This window comes from Montipora capricornis, chromosome 2, assembly GCF_036669925.1.
Source record: "Montipora capricornis isolate CH-2021 chromosome 2, ASM3666992v2, whole genome shotgun sequence".
Classification (NCBI taxonomy): Eukaryota; Metazoa; Cnidaria; class Anthozoa; order Scleractinia; family Acroporidae; genus Montipora; species Montipora capricornis.
The window spans coordinates 27,694,757-27,712,256 of NC_090884.1; the positions used below are offsets into that span (position 1 = coordinate 27,694,757).

A 17,500-nucleotide genomic window follows, 5' to 3' on the forward strand; every position below is an offset into this window, starting at 1 on the left:
CGAATTTGTTCGTCAAACAAACTTTTTTCAAGCTTTTAGAATATCTCCAGTGACTTCACGTTCGAGCTAAAATGTATTGTGACTGACATTTTCTGACTGGAAGGAGACGGTCAAGCTTTCTGAGGAGGCGGCTCATTGAGCCGTCGACCGGCCGATTTTGAGAAGGCTGTCTGACTGTGGTTGAGATTTTTTATGCTGATTGATTTGCAGAAATGGCAGCGTTATTCAAAAACTATTTTTTTAGTCTTTTTAAGTCCAGTTATATCACTGTATTTTTAAAGTTAACTTCTTTTATATTTTTCATCATGTTCTACCTACATGTCGGTTTAGTTTGTCTTTATCTTGTTATTGGGATTGTAAAGACAACAAAATTAGAAAAATTCAATTTCAATTGATAAATTAAGTCTTTCCAAACATTTTGAACAGAGTTCTTTAGAGTTAAAAAGCACAAAGATAATTTAACCAAGAACAGTAAGTTACAGCCTGAGAAAGGATGAACAGATCTGTTCAGCAGTCAGTTGAGCAGAATTTAGGCATATCAATTATGAGTTCTGTGCTTCTTTGCCACAAAACAGTTATCAGCATTGTTGTTTCAAATCTTGGGCGTACACGTTCAAGGAAGACTTGAAGGGGAAGAGACATCTAAGAGCTTGTTTAGTAAATTTGGTGTCAACAAAAATAGGACCTTGCATATGCAGTCGCATAGCTTCAAGGTACAGCTATGTCGAGTACAAGACATACGAAGACTTATTCTATAATCATTGAATTATTTTACTTGACAACAATTAAATGTTATACAACGTGTAGATATTAAATAAGAGCGAAATTAACAGAACTATTAAATAGTTAGTGAAATGAGAAGCAGACCTGAGTTAGTTGGGTATCGTGCGCAGAATGCCAGTGTATCAACAACTCCTCTTGGTTAGTCCACGTTTTCATGCAGATTGGACAGATGAAGCCCTGGTAGTACAAGCACTTTTATTTGGTTAGAATTATAATGTACAGTTATCTGCAGCACAATACCATCAAGGCATTCCTTTAAGCACAACATCAACTAGTAACAACTTTTACATTAGTACTTTCTACTATCACCCCAACAAAAATCTCAAAAAAACGTCTTTTTTAAGAGTAGTAAGAACTGCTATTAGAGAGGAGATAAAAACTATAACTTTTTTAAAGAAAGAAAATGTTTTGACAATTTTTTTTTAAATTTAATGACAGTTTATTTATATGCAAGTTACAGTTTCTTTTAAGGTAGCTTTTTTAAGTAAACTGCAAAATCTTTAACCACAAACATATCATCTTGACAGGACTTTACACACATTTACGGCAGGGTTTTAACTTGACTCTGCTTTAAATTAACTTACATACACATGTCACTTAGGTTGAAAACCTTGTGCGTAATATACTATGATCTGTTAATGCTTGTGTACTGTATACCAGCTAAGTGAACCAGTCTTGAGACAACGTGATCAATCCTATGCAATCCTTTTTGACACATGCTTACAAATCATTAGGGTTCAGGGAAAACAGTCTAAAAATAAGGCTTTTTGCATATTCATTATTTTGTCATTTTGACAAATTCCAAAAAAAATATAAGGCAGTTTTTGCAGCTTAAATGCTACAAGAAACTACTTAGAAATACATGTACTGCAGAAAGAATAAAGTGGATGCCATGACTGTCATGTTATGAAATAATGGTGTTGAGAAAAGACTGAACCCTTTTATGAAGGAAAAAAAAACTTAAACTGAATGAATCAATAATACCCTACCATACTGTATATAATTACTTTGCATGTATGTGTATCTAGGAGTCTTAAGTTATTTTCCTCATCAATGTACATTTCAATACATGAAGGGGTCAAGAAGAGACACTGCGGTGTTGTTTTATATACAGAAGATAATTATAAAGAAAACCTCACTAAAATTATACGAAACTGACCATACATTTCAAGAATAAAGGGTATATCTTAAATTTTCACTTCAACAATTCCTGTAACATTACAAATAATTGCTTCAGTAATGCTTACCTCCACTGATTCTAGGACCTCAGGTTCATCATCAACATCTGGATCATTTGATACATCAACAGCTTTGCCACTCCTAACCAAAATAATTCAGACTTTTCTTATACCAGTAATCTTATTTAGTACATACTAAAACAGTGGATAGAGTTGAACTCGGGCACTGATTGGCTACTCAAACTCTGGATATCCTTTGCTATTCATATTGGACTCAGAAAGTCACATGGAATTTGCACCTGGAAATGTTGTGATCTTTGGAGGAATAAATGAATTAAAATCATCTTTTTGTGCTACAATGTATAATCTAACTGTTTTAGTACCGGTATATACTAAGACAACTACATGTATTCACCTCAGTAGTGGTGATATCCACCACTAGCCACCTCCACTTCACTGAATAGTTGGTTTTTTTGTTGTTTTTTTTTTCAATTACCCTTTATTTAACTTCTTAAATGCCTATTTACAAAGGATATAAATGTAATAAACTAAACAGCAATCTCTACAACTTCATTGAGTAGTTGCTAATTATCAAATTTAACATTGTTTTATTTTTCTCTCATTGCTTCTACATAACGCTCTGACTAATTGGCCATACCATCTCTCCTTGAAATAAAGACAATCATTAAAGGCCCATCTTTAACTGAGAGGCCGTGTGCAGCCGAACAATAATTATTTTTATATATGAAAATCCAGCCAAAGCTGAAATTCATCCAATCAGATTGATACCATAAGGAAAGTGAATTTTCATAAGAAAAGCAAACGGTCAAAAAGCCTGCGGGTTGATGGTGGGGCCTTTAAACAATGCAATTCCACTTCCCACTGAAACTTATGTCCAATAATTACATTTACCTCAAATTAGTTTTTTCTTTTTGTTCACTGCCCCTAAATTATTACTGTTGTTGACCATTTAGTTTTTAAGTAGAGTTTCCTGGTAAATTTTAAAATTAACAATGAATAATATTATCCTAAGCTTGTATGAAAGAAATTGTGAATCTAGTGCTGTCTTAGGTACCTTTCTAATTTTCTTCTGTCCAGGTTTTTCTTGGAAGCAATTGCACTCTTAAGGCATTCCTAAAAAGAAAAAAACACTACTGTCATTCCAAAATCAATTTATAACAATAACAAAACCCAGAAGGGATACCTTTCTGGGATTTGTAGCCAAAAGTAACCAAAACACCCTGTAGCTTCAGCATAACACAACAGTTACCTGTATAATAGTGAAGTGTGGAATATCTTGCATGGACTGGACAGTTCTAAAAAAAACAGTTAAGTTTAATTTTCATTATAACTTTTGTGCTAGCCTGCGTAGCAAGTGTTCCTGTTCGACAGAAGAGGTTTTCCGCAAACTGGCTGCGCGAAAGTTGGGGCAAGAGACTGAGGGAACGCTTGCAAGAAGACCCCCTATTTTTGAAAAACCCGTTCGCCCACGAACAGGGGCTTCTGATTGGTGCGGCACAGTCACAATGATTGACAAGCGACAAATTTTCGACCAAAATGTTTCTTGTTATTTCTAGCGTGACAAAGAGAATAGCGGAAGATGTGAAAGGTTTTGAATCGTGTGTTGAAGCTGAGCGAAACGGTTCTCGGTTTTACATTGAAAAGGGAACAAGAACTGTCAATGCGCCATCTCTTTAACTGTATAGATGTAATGGCCGTTTTGCCAACAGAATTTGGAAAAAGCTTAATTTTTCAGATGTTTGTCATGATGTGGGGAGTTCGAAATAAAAAAAAGACGAAGAACAGGCTTCTCGAGTATCATCGTGATTTCTCCATTTGACGAATACAGTTTATTTGCTTGATCCTGAAACATATGGATTCCGATAGTTCGCAGGCATTTTATTAATTCATCCTGCGTAAATATAAAGTATCTTTTGCAAGCTAACGAAAAGCTTACTTCAGTCCAGTCCAAACTTTTCGTCAAGAATAAGCGCCGCCAAAGTTCTGTTACATAACGAATATTCTGCTTTTAGTGAATTATGGAAACGCTTAATTGTCCACAACGGCTTCAGCTGACGCGCAAATAATACTGAATCTTCTTTGATGGATATCGCCCGAGCAGTCCAGATTGTCATTTAAATCACAGGCTGTCATTCCCATAGAATTTACCTCAACCACTTACTTCATCGCGTATGATGCTTTGAAATGGAGAAATCACGATGATACTCGAGAAGCCTGTTCTTCGTCTTTTTTTATTTCGAACTCCGCACATCATGACAAACATCTGAAAAATTAAGCTTTTTCCGAATTCTGTTGGCAAAACGGCCATTACATCTATACAGTTAAAGAGATGGCGCATTGACAGTTCTTGTTCCCTTTTCAATGTAAAACCGAGAACCGATTCGCTCAGCTTCAACACACGATTCAAAACCTTTCACATCTTCCGCCATCGCCTTTGTCACGCTAGAAATAATAAGAAACATTTTGGTCGAAATTTGTCGCCTGTCAATCATTGTGACTGTGCCGCACCAATCAGAAGCCCCCGTTCGTGGGCGAACGGGTTTTTCAAAAATAGGGGGTCTTCTTGCAAGCGTTCCCTCAGTCTCTTGCCCCAACTTTCGCGCGGCCAGTTTGCGGAAAATCGTTTCGAAGCTCTTCTGTCGAACAGGAACGCTTGCTACGCAGGCTATTTTTGTGCTAGCTTATTGTAGCTTAATGAGATCAGTTAGAGTACCAAATATAATTCCCCTGTCTGGTCGGCACTGTATTTAGAATACATGTATCTCCTGGAAGCCATCCAGAGAATAGTTTGGGGCATATTAAGTTTTGGTAAGATAGAGTACGCTGATGCCTTGAGCATGGCAGGCCTAGACAGTCATGCTTAGAGCTGGATGAGCTTCAACCTGTAAGAGGTTCATCAAAAATGTGCAGCGACATCCACCCCTCACATACCATAGAATACTCCCTGTCACTGCGATCTGAGACCTGTACTTGGTTGAACCAATACGCCAAAATACTTTGCGACTGTTAAATCTTTATGTGTTGTGTATAAACATTACTAATAGTATGCTTATCGCTGACCTTCCCAGCAATTCATGACAGTTAATATTGCAGTTGGGTACAATAAACAAACATCTAACCATAACAAGTAATGTGAACCAAGATATTTGTCGCTATGATAAGTAGTTTTGTTCAAAAGGAAAGAAACAGTAATGTACACCACTGGTATTTATCACGCATGACTAGCCTGGGAGTACCGTTATGTACTGTGCAATAATTTCTAGAGTAATGATTGGCTTAGCAATTATTGTACATGGGCAACTGTAGAGAATTTATAAAGGAATGGGAAAGAACATACTTCAGTGAATATTCAACATCATAAGATGTCCCTTCCAACTTCTTATGAAGGCTTTGCATTTCAATCTGCCAAGAATCAAAATGGACTAAATCACAACTACGAAGTATCAGAATACAAAAATAAACAGTAAATGTTAACTTCTTTGGTTCCTGGAAACAAACACTCCAACAAACAGCTAAGAACTGGCATGAATTAAAACATGGGGTCTGACCATTACTTTTGCAGTCCAGTGCACAAAATGTACACCTTTGCAAAGTGCAGCCTGTTGTCACAGTCAACTAGTACATGTAATTATTGGAAGGGGTATCACCTCTGCTAAGAGAATTTGGATTCCTTTAATTCCTGGGTACACGAAAGCCATCACTTGATCAAATGTCTTTTCACCAGAAATTTACTGTTCCCTCAGAGAGCAGGCACAAAAATTATGATTGGCAAAGTTAGGAGGTTATCTTCCACAGCAATACCAACTAAATTTTAATTTAACACTTTCTTTTTCAATTTTGTATGTACATGTATAATACTTGACTAATCTTACTACACTTAGCCTTGTCTTATCAAGCCAGAATGTTACAGATCCATGTTTTTTCCAGTTAAATTTAAAATCTGAGGGTGAACTTAAAAGTTTAGAGGAAAAATGTGGTCTTGACTTGCAGTACAGGATTCTTTCTCCACTAGTAAGAGGAAATGTAAGCAGTAATTTGGCAGGAAAGTACCACCATGACGCACCTTCCATCACTTACATGTAGCCTGCGGTTTGGTGAATTTTAGGCTTTTCCACCAGGGTTGACTTTCAAGTGATCATTTGAACGTAAATGGACATGCAAAAAGCAAACAAAGGGGGAGGGGGTGAGGAGAACCACCTGCAATCAACCCCACAACATTTTCAAACCTCCCTTTTCCAATCATGTGTGACAAGCACAGGTTTGATGTCAACTCCCAACCAATCATAGTGCACCTTGTGAAAACACTGGAGGCAATATAGTTAATTAGCTTGGGAAAAAATTTGCATGATCAAACTGAAATTTCAACTTACCTTTAACGTTTAACAGGTTTTCCCACCTCCCGATTTAAAACAATCACTCGAAAGTCAACCCCGCTGGAAAGAAGCGTCTAAAATTTGCCAAGCCACCTGCTACGCTGGCTACCCATCACTGAGTGAATTATGTTAAGCCCTGGTCAAATGGACTCGCAAGTAGACGCAAGTTCACAACTTGCATCTACTTGCAACTCCGTTTGGACAGGCCTTGCGTGCACTTGCATTGACTTGTGCTCACTTTGGTCGAGATCAAATGTTCCCGCAAGTTGACGCAAGTTTTTCACCGTTTGGCCACCCAACCCAAGTCAACGCAAGTTGGTTGACCAATCAGACTAAAAAACATGTTTTTTTTTGCGACTTGAGTGTAATTGCGAGGGAACTTGCGAGTCCGTTTGGCCACCCAACGCAAGTCTCTACGCAAGTTCAACTTGTGGCTACTTGCGTCTACTTGCGAGTCCATTTGACCAGGGCTTTATGGTTCTGAATAATTTTTAATACTGCGTACATTTGGCTAAAACATTACTTCTCAATCTAATTCAATTTTAATTACTCCTTTGTTTCAGATTGTGATAGTGAATATTAGACAAAGAAAAATCAAATTTTAACTGGTTTGAAAAATTTTTAACTAAGAAAAAATTTAAACCACAGCATAAATATCAGTACCTTTTTGTCCACAAGCTGAGGAAGAGATCGCCTAACATGTTCCTGCACCCTGTAAAGCCCAACTGATGGCTCATTCAACATTGTGTGAATGTTTTCAAGGAACTTTTCTGTAACTAGATACAAAAGTTGACAAAATTCAACTACCATTTTGCTTTGCTACCACACAACACACTAGATTACTGGCAGTTGCTTCTCTGTCAGTGTCAGACAATTTAAAGAAACAGCTGAAAGAAGGTTGGGGAATGGGGAAGGCATAACCTCTCCCCCTTCCCCAAACCCCCCTTGGCCATTCTCTAAATTGCGTGCGAAAACATAGTTGACTTTAAGTTAACAAGCTTACGACTTCAGCAACAAAATGACTTGCAACATCTACACTGTTATAACAGAAAATAATATACATGTACACATCAATGACCAACCCCTACTAGTGAAAGGGATCCCTGGAAAAGAAAGGGTTTACAAAATCAGTGCTACATCCACCCAACAAACTACCTTTATTGTACTCTTTAACCCTTCTAGAGCTCTGAAGGATGACACTTCACACACAGATTTTACCAATTAGCTGTCTACACTACAACACCAGAAAATGCAGCCTACTTGCCCAAGGCAAAAGAGACTAAACACAAAAAAGTTATACTCCTTTTGAGCGTTGGTAATATACTCCAAAAAATTTCTTCATTAGAATTGGCTAGGAGAAATGCAGGAGGGAGGTAATTCACTAGTACTGAAGTAATATTATTTTGTTTATCTCATGATTTAGTCACTTCTGATGTACAATGTAGATGGCAATGTTTCAACTTGTACACAGGGTTCCCAATGAAATGGAGAAGTGATCCTCATACTTATGATAACTGAACAATTCAGAAAAACTCATGTGGCTTCAACAGGATTCAAACCCATGACCTCGGCGATACGGGTGCAATGCTCTACCACCTGAGCTGTGAAGCCAATCAGTCAGGAGCAGGTCAATTTGTCGGGCTCATGTGTTCCCGTAAAAGGACTCTATGAATGAATGTATACATATATTTGGAGTGCAGGTTATACACATAGATGATTCGGAAATGGAGAAGTGATCTTCATACTTAACTGGACAACTTAAGCAAATTTCCATTTAGATGTAATTTAGTAAAAAGAGGTAACAAACCAAGCATTCTAATTGGCCAAAGTGGAAAATACCAAAATACTCTTTGCTTGTCCATCCAAATTCTGAATAAGCAAATTGTTTCCAGTTTCTCTTGGGACTTACACTGGTTTCAAGGGAAAACAAAAAAAATTCTTATTTCAAATTTGGGTGACAAACAAGAGTATTATGGTACTTTCCACTTCGACCAATGGGACAACAATCAAAACCTCACAGACAGGAAATCAAATGGGAGCCATGTATAGCACATGACACCTCTTGTAATTATTATTCATTCACTGCTTCATGCTGCTAGTTTTGATGAAAACCATTGCAAAATAATGTACTTGTGCATGACCATGTCAAAACGCTCTTTTCCTCAACATTTTTAAGAATTGGCCACGCTCAACTTGTATGTGGGCTGCTGCCTGTTGGAGATACTGTAAGCAATATAGGCTTGTGCAATTTTGGTAGCCTATGAAAAATTTACTTATCCTCAATCTTTTGCCATTTTAGTTTTAAATTTACATTTCAGCTTTCTCCTTTTTCCTTGTCATGTGAAATAATTATTTTTAATGAACATGACCTAAAATAATTTTAAGACAAAAAATGACCAGATTTTGATTATGGATCAGTTGAAAGGTTGCTTTACTTGCTGATTTTATAACTAAGAATGTCATCACTGGCATGTTCTGGATATCTGTCTTTTCATTAGGCCAATTAGTATTTAGTTCCGACACCAAGTCTACATTCACCCTGTACCAGACAAGTTTCTACCGGTTGAAAATTTGTGCATTTACGGGTTCCAAATGGAACCACACTAAACATACGAAAATTCAGTCACCTAGCAGTTCAACAATTTGAACACCAAAATCAAGGAATTTGTAGTCGGTACCGTCGAAATTTTAACTGGCGCACTGTGAACACCTTGACCATCTAAATTTTTGCATGGCAAATAAGGCGTGGTTGCATGGATGCATGGTAACTCAGCTGGAAGAAACCATTTTTGATTTCATAAAGTAGCACTCTGCACATGAACAGATGGTAAAACCACTGAGAAAGGTTAAACTTTAATCTGGTTCCTCAGTTCTGCATGAACAAAGAAAAAACTGATATAATTTGTGCAGTCAAATTTTTCAACTGGTAGAAAATTTGTATGTAGCCTAACTTCTATGCAAACAAACCTCACCTTTATAACCTTTCTTTCACAAACAATTCTCACATCGAAGTATCTCCAATACAAGGCATAGGCCACATATACACTCCTTGCATAATAGACCTCTTTACAGTTGTGTGCTTAGTTACCTAGCCTTTAAATGAAAGTGAGGCTGGTGTTGACCTTGTCATGCTACAGACCTCCCTCCTTTTCTTATGCTAATGATGTTGTTGTCATGCTAATTAGTGAGAATTTACATTAGAAAAGCAGTGAGGTTTCTATCAAGGTCAACTCCAGCCTCACTCTCATTCATAGGCCAGGTAACTAAGCACACAACCGTAAAATGGACTATTCGCCCTTGTCACACAGCAGCCATATTGTCCCAGGAGACCAAAAAAGCTTTGTTTTACCACGCCAAGCCTCATCCCCATGGTTTCCACTGCGAGGCTTGGCATGGTAAAACAAAGCTTTTTTGGTCTCCCGGGACAATATGGCCGCCTTGTGACAACGGCGAATTATTTTTGAGAGCTTCTGGCTCCAGTCAACCATTGGATGACCACTGACATGCAGATGTGTGGCAATAAGGAGGATCTTGTCAAACTACTACCTAGCTGATTGACTGATTTTTGACAGCTCACTCAGCATCACATCAAGGGGACAACATCAGAAATTCTTAATTAATTAATGATGCAAGCTCTCTCCCCCTTTCCCCACGAAGAGACTGCGGGCAGCCAAGTGCTCGAAAAGCATTTGATAAATTTACCTCTTTTTAATTTGTATTCTGTTTCTTGATTATTCGCCTGCAAACCACCAAGGTCTGTGAAATGACAAATACACTGTTACAGTACTGTACATATACACGAATCGACAATGGAACAAGTCTTCCATGTCCATGTAGTATTCAACTGTTTCCCAAACAATCTCATCCTGGCACTTTGAGCAAAAATAAACGCGTTTTGAGACTTTCACTGCAGGATAAATAATGAACTGCAAACCGATTAATTAACATAGCATTTCTCTTTCTCCACTACGGTTGCTTGTGACAACTTCGATGGAGGTTGATTGCAACCACCAACTATTATTCTCCCATTGGTCAACGATATCATCGGAAGTGCATTTCAGCTCGTCAACTCATAGTATTAGGCAAATAGAAAGCATTAACTCACCTAATTTGACACCCAAAGCCATGTGACTATCTAACATGGCTTTCGCCGTGTAAATCTCAGTGAGTCCTGCCATTTGCACGAATACGGCTCCCTTCCACCACCCGTCATATAATTCACATTACATTGTCCACTGCTCCAGTCTTCCGGAAATTGGTGACACAGGCCACCCAAGTCCCATGCTTTGCTATCTTTGAATTTCCCTGATGTGAAAAGCAACTGCCTTTCACCTCTTCCTTTAGTAACCAGTGTAATCCTAGCATTTGAAGGCTTTTCATTTTCAAAAACAGTGTGAAGATGGCAAGAAAAATGGAAAAAAAGCACATAACATGATCTAGTTGTAAAAGCACCTCACTTGGTTTAGAGAGGGCTCGAGGTAAAATGATGTTGAAAACCACCTTCTAAGTTGGAGGAGCGTCTCTAGTAGCTAAGCAAGTAAAGTAAGCTAAGCACCTCGAGTAAGCTAAGCATCTCTAGTAAGTACAATGGCTTTCTGTGTTATGTCAAAAGAATATGTTAAATACCTGAAAAATTGTACCTGCTTAAAACAGTATCAATACAGAATCTACAGGGCAATGCATTTTAGTCGCGGCGCAGTGCATTCTGGTCGAAAGCGCGATTCATCGAGGTAAAAAGTCAGCAAAGCTAAACACATCGAGATTTTGCATTTCTAACTAGTTTATCTAATAGATAGTGATGTTGTCGTACATTGTTGTCAATAATGTACATGAGAAATTACTCGATTCTGATTGGCTAAGAGCAGTAAAGTTAAAGTGTAACACCAGTGCAAATTATACATCGAAATTCTGGATTAAGATTGGCTGAAATACAATAGCAATTTTTTAAAGCCAATGATATCACGTAAAATGTTGGCGCAATTTTTGTGCGGAAACTTTGAAAAACGTTTTCTCGCGTGAGAAAAAATGGCTGATTAAATCAAATGAAAAAAAAAAACAACAAAAAAAGGAAGGTGAAACACGGTATGGGAAGCCAATCGTGGCAATATTCAATAAATGGATATTTCAATTCAAAGAGTCTATTTTAGTTCAATTCAACGCATAAATTTATGTTCAATATACTTTTTTTTGGTTCAACTTCCGATTTTGCATTCAACACTTTTTGCATTCAATACATTTTGGTTTCCTTCAATGCGATCGCTTTGGTTCAACCTTTTCTTTTTAAATTTCAAGAGCACATTTTGCGGTCAACACTTTCAAGAGGGACTAGGCAATAGTGGTCAACCGCTGTGCAATAAATCATTGAACGAAATAAAAGTGTTGAATGCAAAATCGGAAGTTGAACCAAAAAAAAGTATATTGAACATAAATTTCTGCGTTGATTTGAACTAAAATAGACTCTCTTTGAATATTGCTACAATTGGCTTGCCATACACACGCCAACACCAACCTGGTGTGGCCAACACATCACCTATGCGCACAACCATTTCACCAGGTCAAATAGCAGCTATGGACAGCTGTTTCGGCCTTGCTGGGTCTCATCTGCATGGCGTAGATATCATACAAGGCGGAAGTGTTATAGGCACCCTTTAAAGTGTCAGCTTCACATGCAGCACATGTGGTAAGCTGGGTTGGGAACAGCAAAACTGTTCTTCCACGGCAAGCTTATGGGAAGGTGGATCACATTACGAGATCGGTATGCCACGTAAATTTCTAAGTGAAAAAGAAAAAGCAAGAAAAAAATATATTAAATCAAGAAAGGTACGTCGTTTTGGTTAAGTGTCTGGAAGATTTGGTGCTAAGAAAAGAGCACAGCTTTGGAAATCGAGGAACGCGAACCAAATTCATGTCAAATGCTTTCTTCCTGTCTGCAATGAGATCTTCCGGTACTTCCTCTACGCGAATTTTTTCATGTCTATATTATTAATAAGTAACAAAAGCACATGACTTTAAAGTTGGTAACTTGCAACTCTTTTCCTTGAAACAAAGCTGGGGATTTTAGAACACCAATTTTATGCCCAAATATGGACATAAATAAGATCGATGCTGCACGCGCGGCAATGCACGAGCTTCGTTAAGCCCTGGTCAAACGGACTCGCAAGTAGTCGCAAGTAGCCACAAGTTGAACTTGCGTAGAGACTTGCGTTGGGTGGCCAAACGGACTCGCAAGTTCCCTCGGAAGTACACGCAAGTCGCAAAAAAACAATTTTTTTTTTTAGTCTGATTGGTCAACCAACTTGCGTTGACTTGGGTTGGGTGGCCAAACGGTGAAAAACTTGCGTCGACTTGGGTTGGGTGGCCAAACGGTGAAAAACTTGCGTTGACTTGCGGGAAAATTTGATCTCGACCAAAGTGAGCGCAAGTCATCGCAAGTCAACGCAAGTGCACGCAAGGCCTGGCCAAACGGAGTCGCAAGTAGACGCAAGTTGTGAACTTGCGTCTACTTGCGCGTTCGTTTCCCCAGGGCTTTACATCCAAATAAGGAAATTTTTAAACTCAAAAAATCCCAGCTCTCAACCAGAGTTAAACGCTTCAAGGTCGTTCAATTTGGAATTAATTTGCACTTACTCAAAAAGCTTTTTAAAAAACTCAAAGAGCAAATTAATTCCAAATTGAACTCGAAACCGTACGATGATTACCTGTACTAACGTAGCAACAGTGGGACTTATTTTAGTTTCCAGTGTTGAGGGAATGAAAGTATGGGAGTTTACTGCCACGAAACGACGCAAGCTATTTAGGTTATTTATTTACGTTGTTATTGTTTACTTAGAGGCTGTTTATTTATTTTTTTAGGTTGTTCGTGGCGCAGTGCATTCTGGTTGAATGCAATGCATTCTGGTTAAACGTAATGCATTTTGGTAAAAGTGGTAAATTCGAGAATTCGTCGCAGCTTACATACGAGGTCGAAGTCGAGATTTTTATTCACCGATATTCACCGAATAATTGTTTTAGTATAATTACATAGGTGATTATTTGAAAAATATGCATTGTCTTTAAAACAATTCATTTCTTCGTCTGTCACCTCGACAAAGTGGCTTGCGGCCATTTTGAAAAAAGCGCTTTGGTGATTATCCCATAATAATCACTTAAAGCGCGACCAATCATCGCAGAGAAATTTCGATAATCACCTACGAGACTCTAATATTCCCCTCTCAGCACACCCACATGCAACACATTTCTTGCAATGACAAACAAAACCACAACCTCATTTCAACAGCGCTGTCTTATTTTGCCAAGACTTTTGTTTAAATACCGTGGAACCCCGTTAATACGACCACCGTTAAGCCATGGAAAATTGGTCGTATTTACGGGGCAGGGTCCGATTATGGTGCAACTAAATGAATACTGTACCAGTCCTTTGATCCTGCTGTAAATCAACCCGAGTTTTTACAGTTATTTACATCCTTAACACTGACGCTTTACAGTTTCTTGCAAGGCGATGGCTTCTTGTGAAATACGATGGAATACAGTATCTATATAGTAGCTTACGGCCCTTTACACGTACTACCACAGGATTAGAAAGTTCAAGTGGCTTTGAAGAAGTCTGTAACCTTCGATTGGCCTCAATTACTTTGCACAAAAGCAAAACTTTCGCGAGGTCATTAGCAGTGTTCATCATTATTATCTTAGCGGTCTGAAGCCTGCCAGTTGTCGATAACGCATGTGGTTTATCAAAAAACAGCACTCCCAGGGGTAAGATTCTTTGTGTATTATATTTGCATTAAAATGTAGCGTTCACACTTAAGTGATATGGAAATACCTAAAACAAAAAGGGTTTATTCCCGAAGGGTTTGAAATGGGTACAACATTGACTTAGTCGATTTATTTTATTGTTTATTTTGCCGCAAACTTGGTTTAAAAACAGACACTTTTCTGACGCTGATGGGGACTTGGCCAATTTGGGTAAATCATACTCTCGGATGATGGACTCTTAACACCAGCTCCTCTACCCCAAAGCAAACTATGCGAAAAAAAGAGAAAAAAAACGAAACGAAGTCATGTTGGCCACTACGCTATCTTGACTCAAGAATGACCATCTTATCCTTTTTTATGTTCACTCCTCGACAGCTTTTGCGCCTCGGAAGAGGAAAAAAAGAGAAATGGGGGAAGCCTTACATTCAACGAGCCTAATGGCAGATTTATAAACCTGAAAAGAAGACCACGTGGAAAGAAACCGAACTTTGTCAAGGCCGGCTTCCATCTAGAGCTGCATTCTTTGAAGAAGCAAGATAGGAGAGGAAGGAACATCGGTAGATCAATTATTTCGTTTGCAAGCCAACGTTTCCACGTCTTGTCGTTTAACAAGACAGCTTCCTTTCAAGGTATAAGTTTGAGTTTTGGATAATATAGACGCGAGCGCACAACGCGGGACTAATGTTATAATTTCTTTTTTAGCCGTTAAACATTGTTCCTCCCAATTCAGTTCCTGGATAGTTCGAATAGTTTGTAAAAGTTGAACTAGAATAATCACGCCACACCTTTGAGAAACGTCGCCGTCTTAGATCTGATTACTTCTAAGTTACTTTTTCGAATTCCTAACCACAACTTATTTGCCAAGTTTCTCCCTTGCTCTACCTCCTAAACGTTGTTGAAGGCTATACCTTGCACAACAATTTTGACAACTGTTTGTCCTCAAAGATCCAACGTTGATAAGGGATTGGGAACTAGGGGATGAATGGAGCCACCCAGTCCTACAAGCAAAGTACAGCATCGATTCAAATTTTTAGCTTTCAAAACTTGCCCAAATTGCGGTAGGTCCCGGAATTCGTCCACAGAAAGGCCAGAGAGACAACTTCACTCATGAACCACCATGTTGTTTACAACAAAACATTTCAGGCATCCCAGTGTGCATGAAACCATCTCTCATCTCTGTTTTCTTTCAAAGGCTTGCCGTAGACGAAGATGGCCGGAAAATTAAAATCACTCATATTATGATAAACCAACCAGATTTTAACCCACTCTCTCACTTCCCGATCACGAACCGTTGACATTTGACTCCTGATGCGGAAATTTGAGCCCACATTGACCCAAAACCGCAGATTTTCTTTTTAAACAGCTATTGTGAATCTTGGGTATTTTGTTCTTCTTGTGTCAAATTGCATGTTTTCACCTTGTAGTTTTACTTTCACTTATTTATGTATATATTTCAACACTTTAAATAAGTAACTGTATGTAAGCAAGTCAAGCCTGGGATATCGTGTAAGTTAAGCAGCTCGGAAGCAGCTCGGAAGCAGCTCTTTGAGCAACTTAAGAAGTTCAGGTAGCCTGGAACAAGATGTGCTTATACATGGGCGACTTAATTGGGAAATGCCATGGAGTATATGCCCAAGTTGGACTTTGTTGGACTTTGACCTGCAAATGGCTCAGTAGACCTTTTCAGATAACGGCTAGCAAGCGCAGATCACGTCAATACCACATACGAGATCGTGCTCGGTGTTACTGAATCAACTGATACGCCTCTTGAGGGAATGAGACTGAAAAATCAAAATACAGCCAGAAACGGCGGACAGACTATATTTATCGGGTGCAGGAACCGTCTCTAAGAAACCAACGATTTAGGTCACTTGCTTGTGCAAATTAAGATTCCATACAATCATCATTTTGCTAAAAAATGTAGGCGATTTTTAGTATTGTGCTTTCACGATTGATTTCAATACGGTGGACAATCTACTGACGAACACTGACTTTTTGTATAACAAATAAACGGTAAAAATTAGCATCATATTAATTTCTCTTTGAGGAAAGACAAAGACTGTAGTTAGCAAAGATGAGAGTCACAGCCGCATCAAACAGCTGAATCTCGATTTTTTTTATTTAAAATAGCAAATGCTCATTACATAAGTGTGGAACATAAAAACGACGCAGTGCAATTCAAATATGAACCTTAATATTACAAGTTACAGATAACAGCAACTAAAACTTTTCTATTTTATACTTAATTTTAACCTTGTCTTAAACCCTGTTATATTGGGGAAGTTCTCTTTCTTCTGCAACCCCATATATATAATTTAGCGATAAGTATTAATAAATGGTTCAGCAAGGGACACTCGAAGGTCCTCGAAGAAAAACGTCTTGGAGAGTAAAATGGACGACTACTGCTACCTTTAATTAAAAAATTGAATTTAAATTCCTTCCTCTCTGGTGGTCGGGAAGGAAAACCAATAATTCTTGTCCCTAAAATAGAATTACGCGAAAAACGATTGTGATGAAGTCCCCATTATAAATTTTCAACATTGCTATCGAAGCGTCTCTTTTTAACCAGCTGCGCCCTACCAACACCATGTTCGAGTGTCTGTTCTCAGAATTAACACAACCGGAACACTTTGAATTAATAGTTGACGCTACTGTTACAACCTTAACCAGTGTGAATTCACACATTGAAGAAAGAGTAATAATACAGAGTTTCGTCGCATGCGTCACGAAAAAAATTCAACTCGTTGATCAATCCCTCGTGGAAAATAAGGAGTGCCTTTTGCGAGTCAACAGGGGAGAAAAAATTATCAACAAACTTCTCAAGCCGACTTTTCTGGTCATCTGGTTTATTGTCATCAAACCAGTCGAAGTATGGATTCTCTTTTGGAACTGAATCTATCAGCTCACCTGCAATCCATGGCCACAGCAAGGCACATGGTAACATAGCGATAGCTAAGAACTTGGGATCTTTGCGGGCCAAAGCTGACTCGTAACCAACGTATGTGGCAGCTGCAGGACCCATGACTAGGCTTTCAGGACCCTTGATTCGCCAGGACTTGACAAATTCCTGGTTGTACTTCTTGTAACTCTCCGACTGGACCCTGTACAGCAGGGCAAATTCAGGGCTCCCTTTTTCCTGCATGCTGTTAGCAGCAATATTGAACGCTTCCACAGCGTTGAAGCAGTAAGCAGCATCTTGCACCATGTAGCCACCATAGTCATCAGGGGCAAGTGTTCCCGCCGCCATGCCCTGGATAAACTTGGATTCTTTGGCAGCTTCACGGATCTTCAAACTTGTCTCATTTTCGAACGATTGTTGACTGAACGAAGATCGGTTTGATTGTAAATTCTCTTTTGGGCGAAGGCCCTGAAAGAACCTCTCGTAAACCATTG

General features: G+C 38.6%; 2 protein-coding genes across 3 annotated transcripts in view; both read right to left on the bottom strand.

Moving 5' to 3' along the window:
- The window catches only part of LOC138039239 (BLOC-1-related complex subunit 8 homolog), a 15,284-nt gene extending 4,733 nt beyond the window's left edge, over window positions 1-10,551 (bottom strand). Inside the window, exons 1-8 of one of the 2 annotated variants that reach the window (XM_068885444.1) lie at window positions 10,461-10,551; window positions 10,058-10,111; window positions 7,019-7,131; window positions 5,320-5,384; window positions 3,232-3,277; window positions 3,037-3,095; window positions 2,031-2,103; window positions 868-960 (exon numbers count right to left, since the gene is read on the bottom strand). In XM_068885444.1, coding sequence (XP_068741545.1) covers window positions 868-960; window positions 2,031-2,103; window positions 3,037-3,095; window positions 3,232-3,277; window positions 5,320-5,384; window positions 7,019-7,131; window positions 10,058-10,111; window positions 10,461-10,533 — 576 coding nt within the window. In that variant the 5' untranslated portion in view covers window positions 10,534-10,551. The remainder of the gene's footprint in view (window positions 1-867; window positions 961-2,030; window positions 2,104-3,036; window positions 3,096-3,231; window positions 3,278-5,319; window positions 5,385-7,018; window positions 7,132-10,057; window positions 10,112-10,460) is intronic. The other variant, XM_068885445.1, reaches the window with a different exon arrangement.
- Window positions 10,552-16,182: 5,631 nt separating this feature from the next.
- The window catches only part of LOC138039229 (uncharacterized), a 1,457-nt gene continuing 139 nt past the window's right edge, over window positions 16,183-17,500 (bottom strand). Inside the window, exon 1 of the mRNA XM_068885435.1 lies at window positions 16,183-17,500. This exon is cut by the window's right edge and continues 139 nt beyond it. Coding sequence (XP_068741536.1) covers window positions 16,785-17,500 — 716 coding nt within the window. The 3' untranslated portion in view covers window positions 16,183-16,784.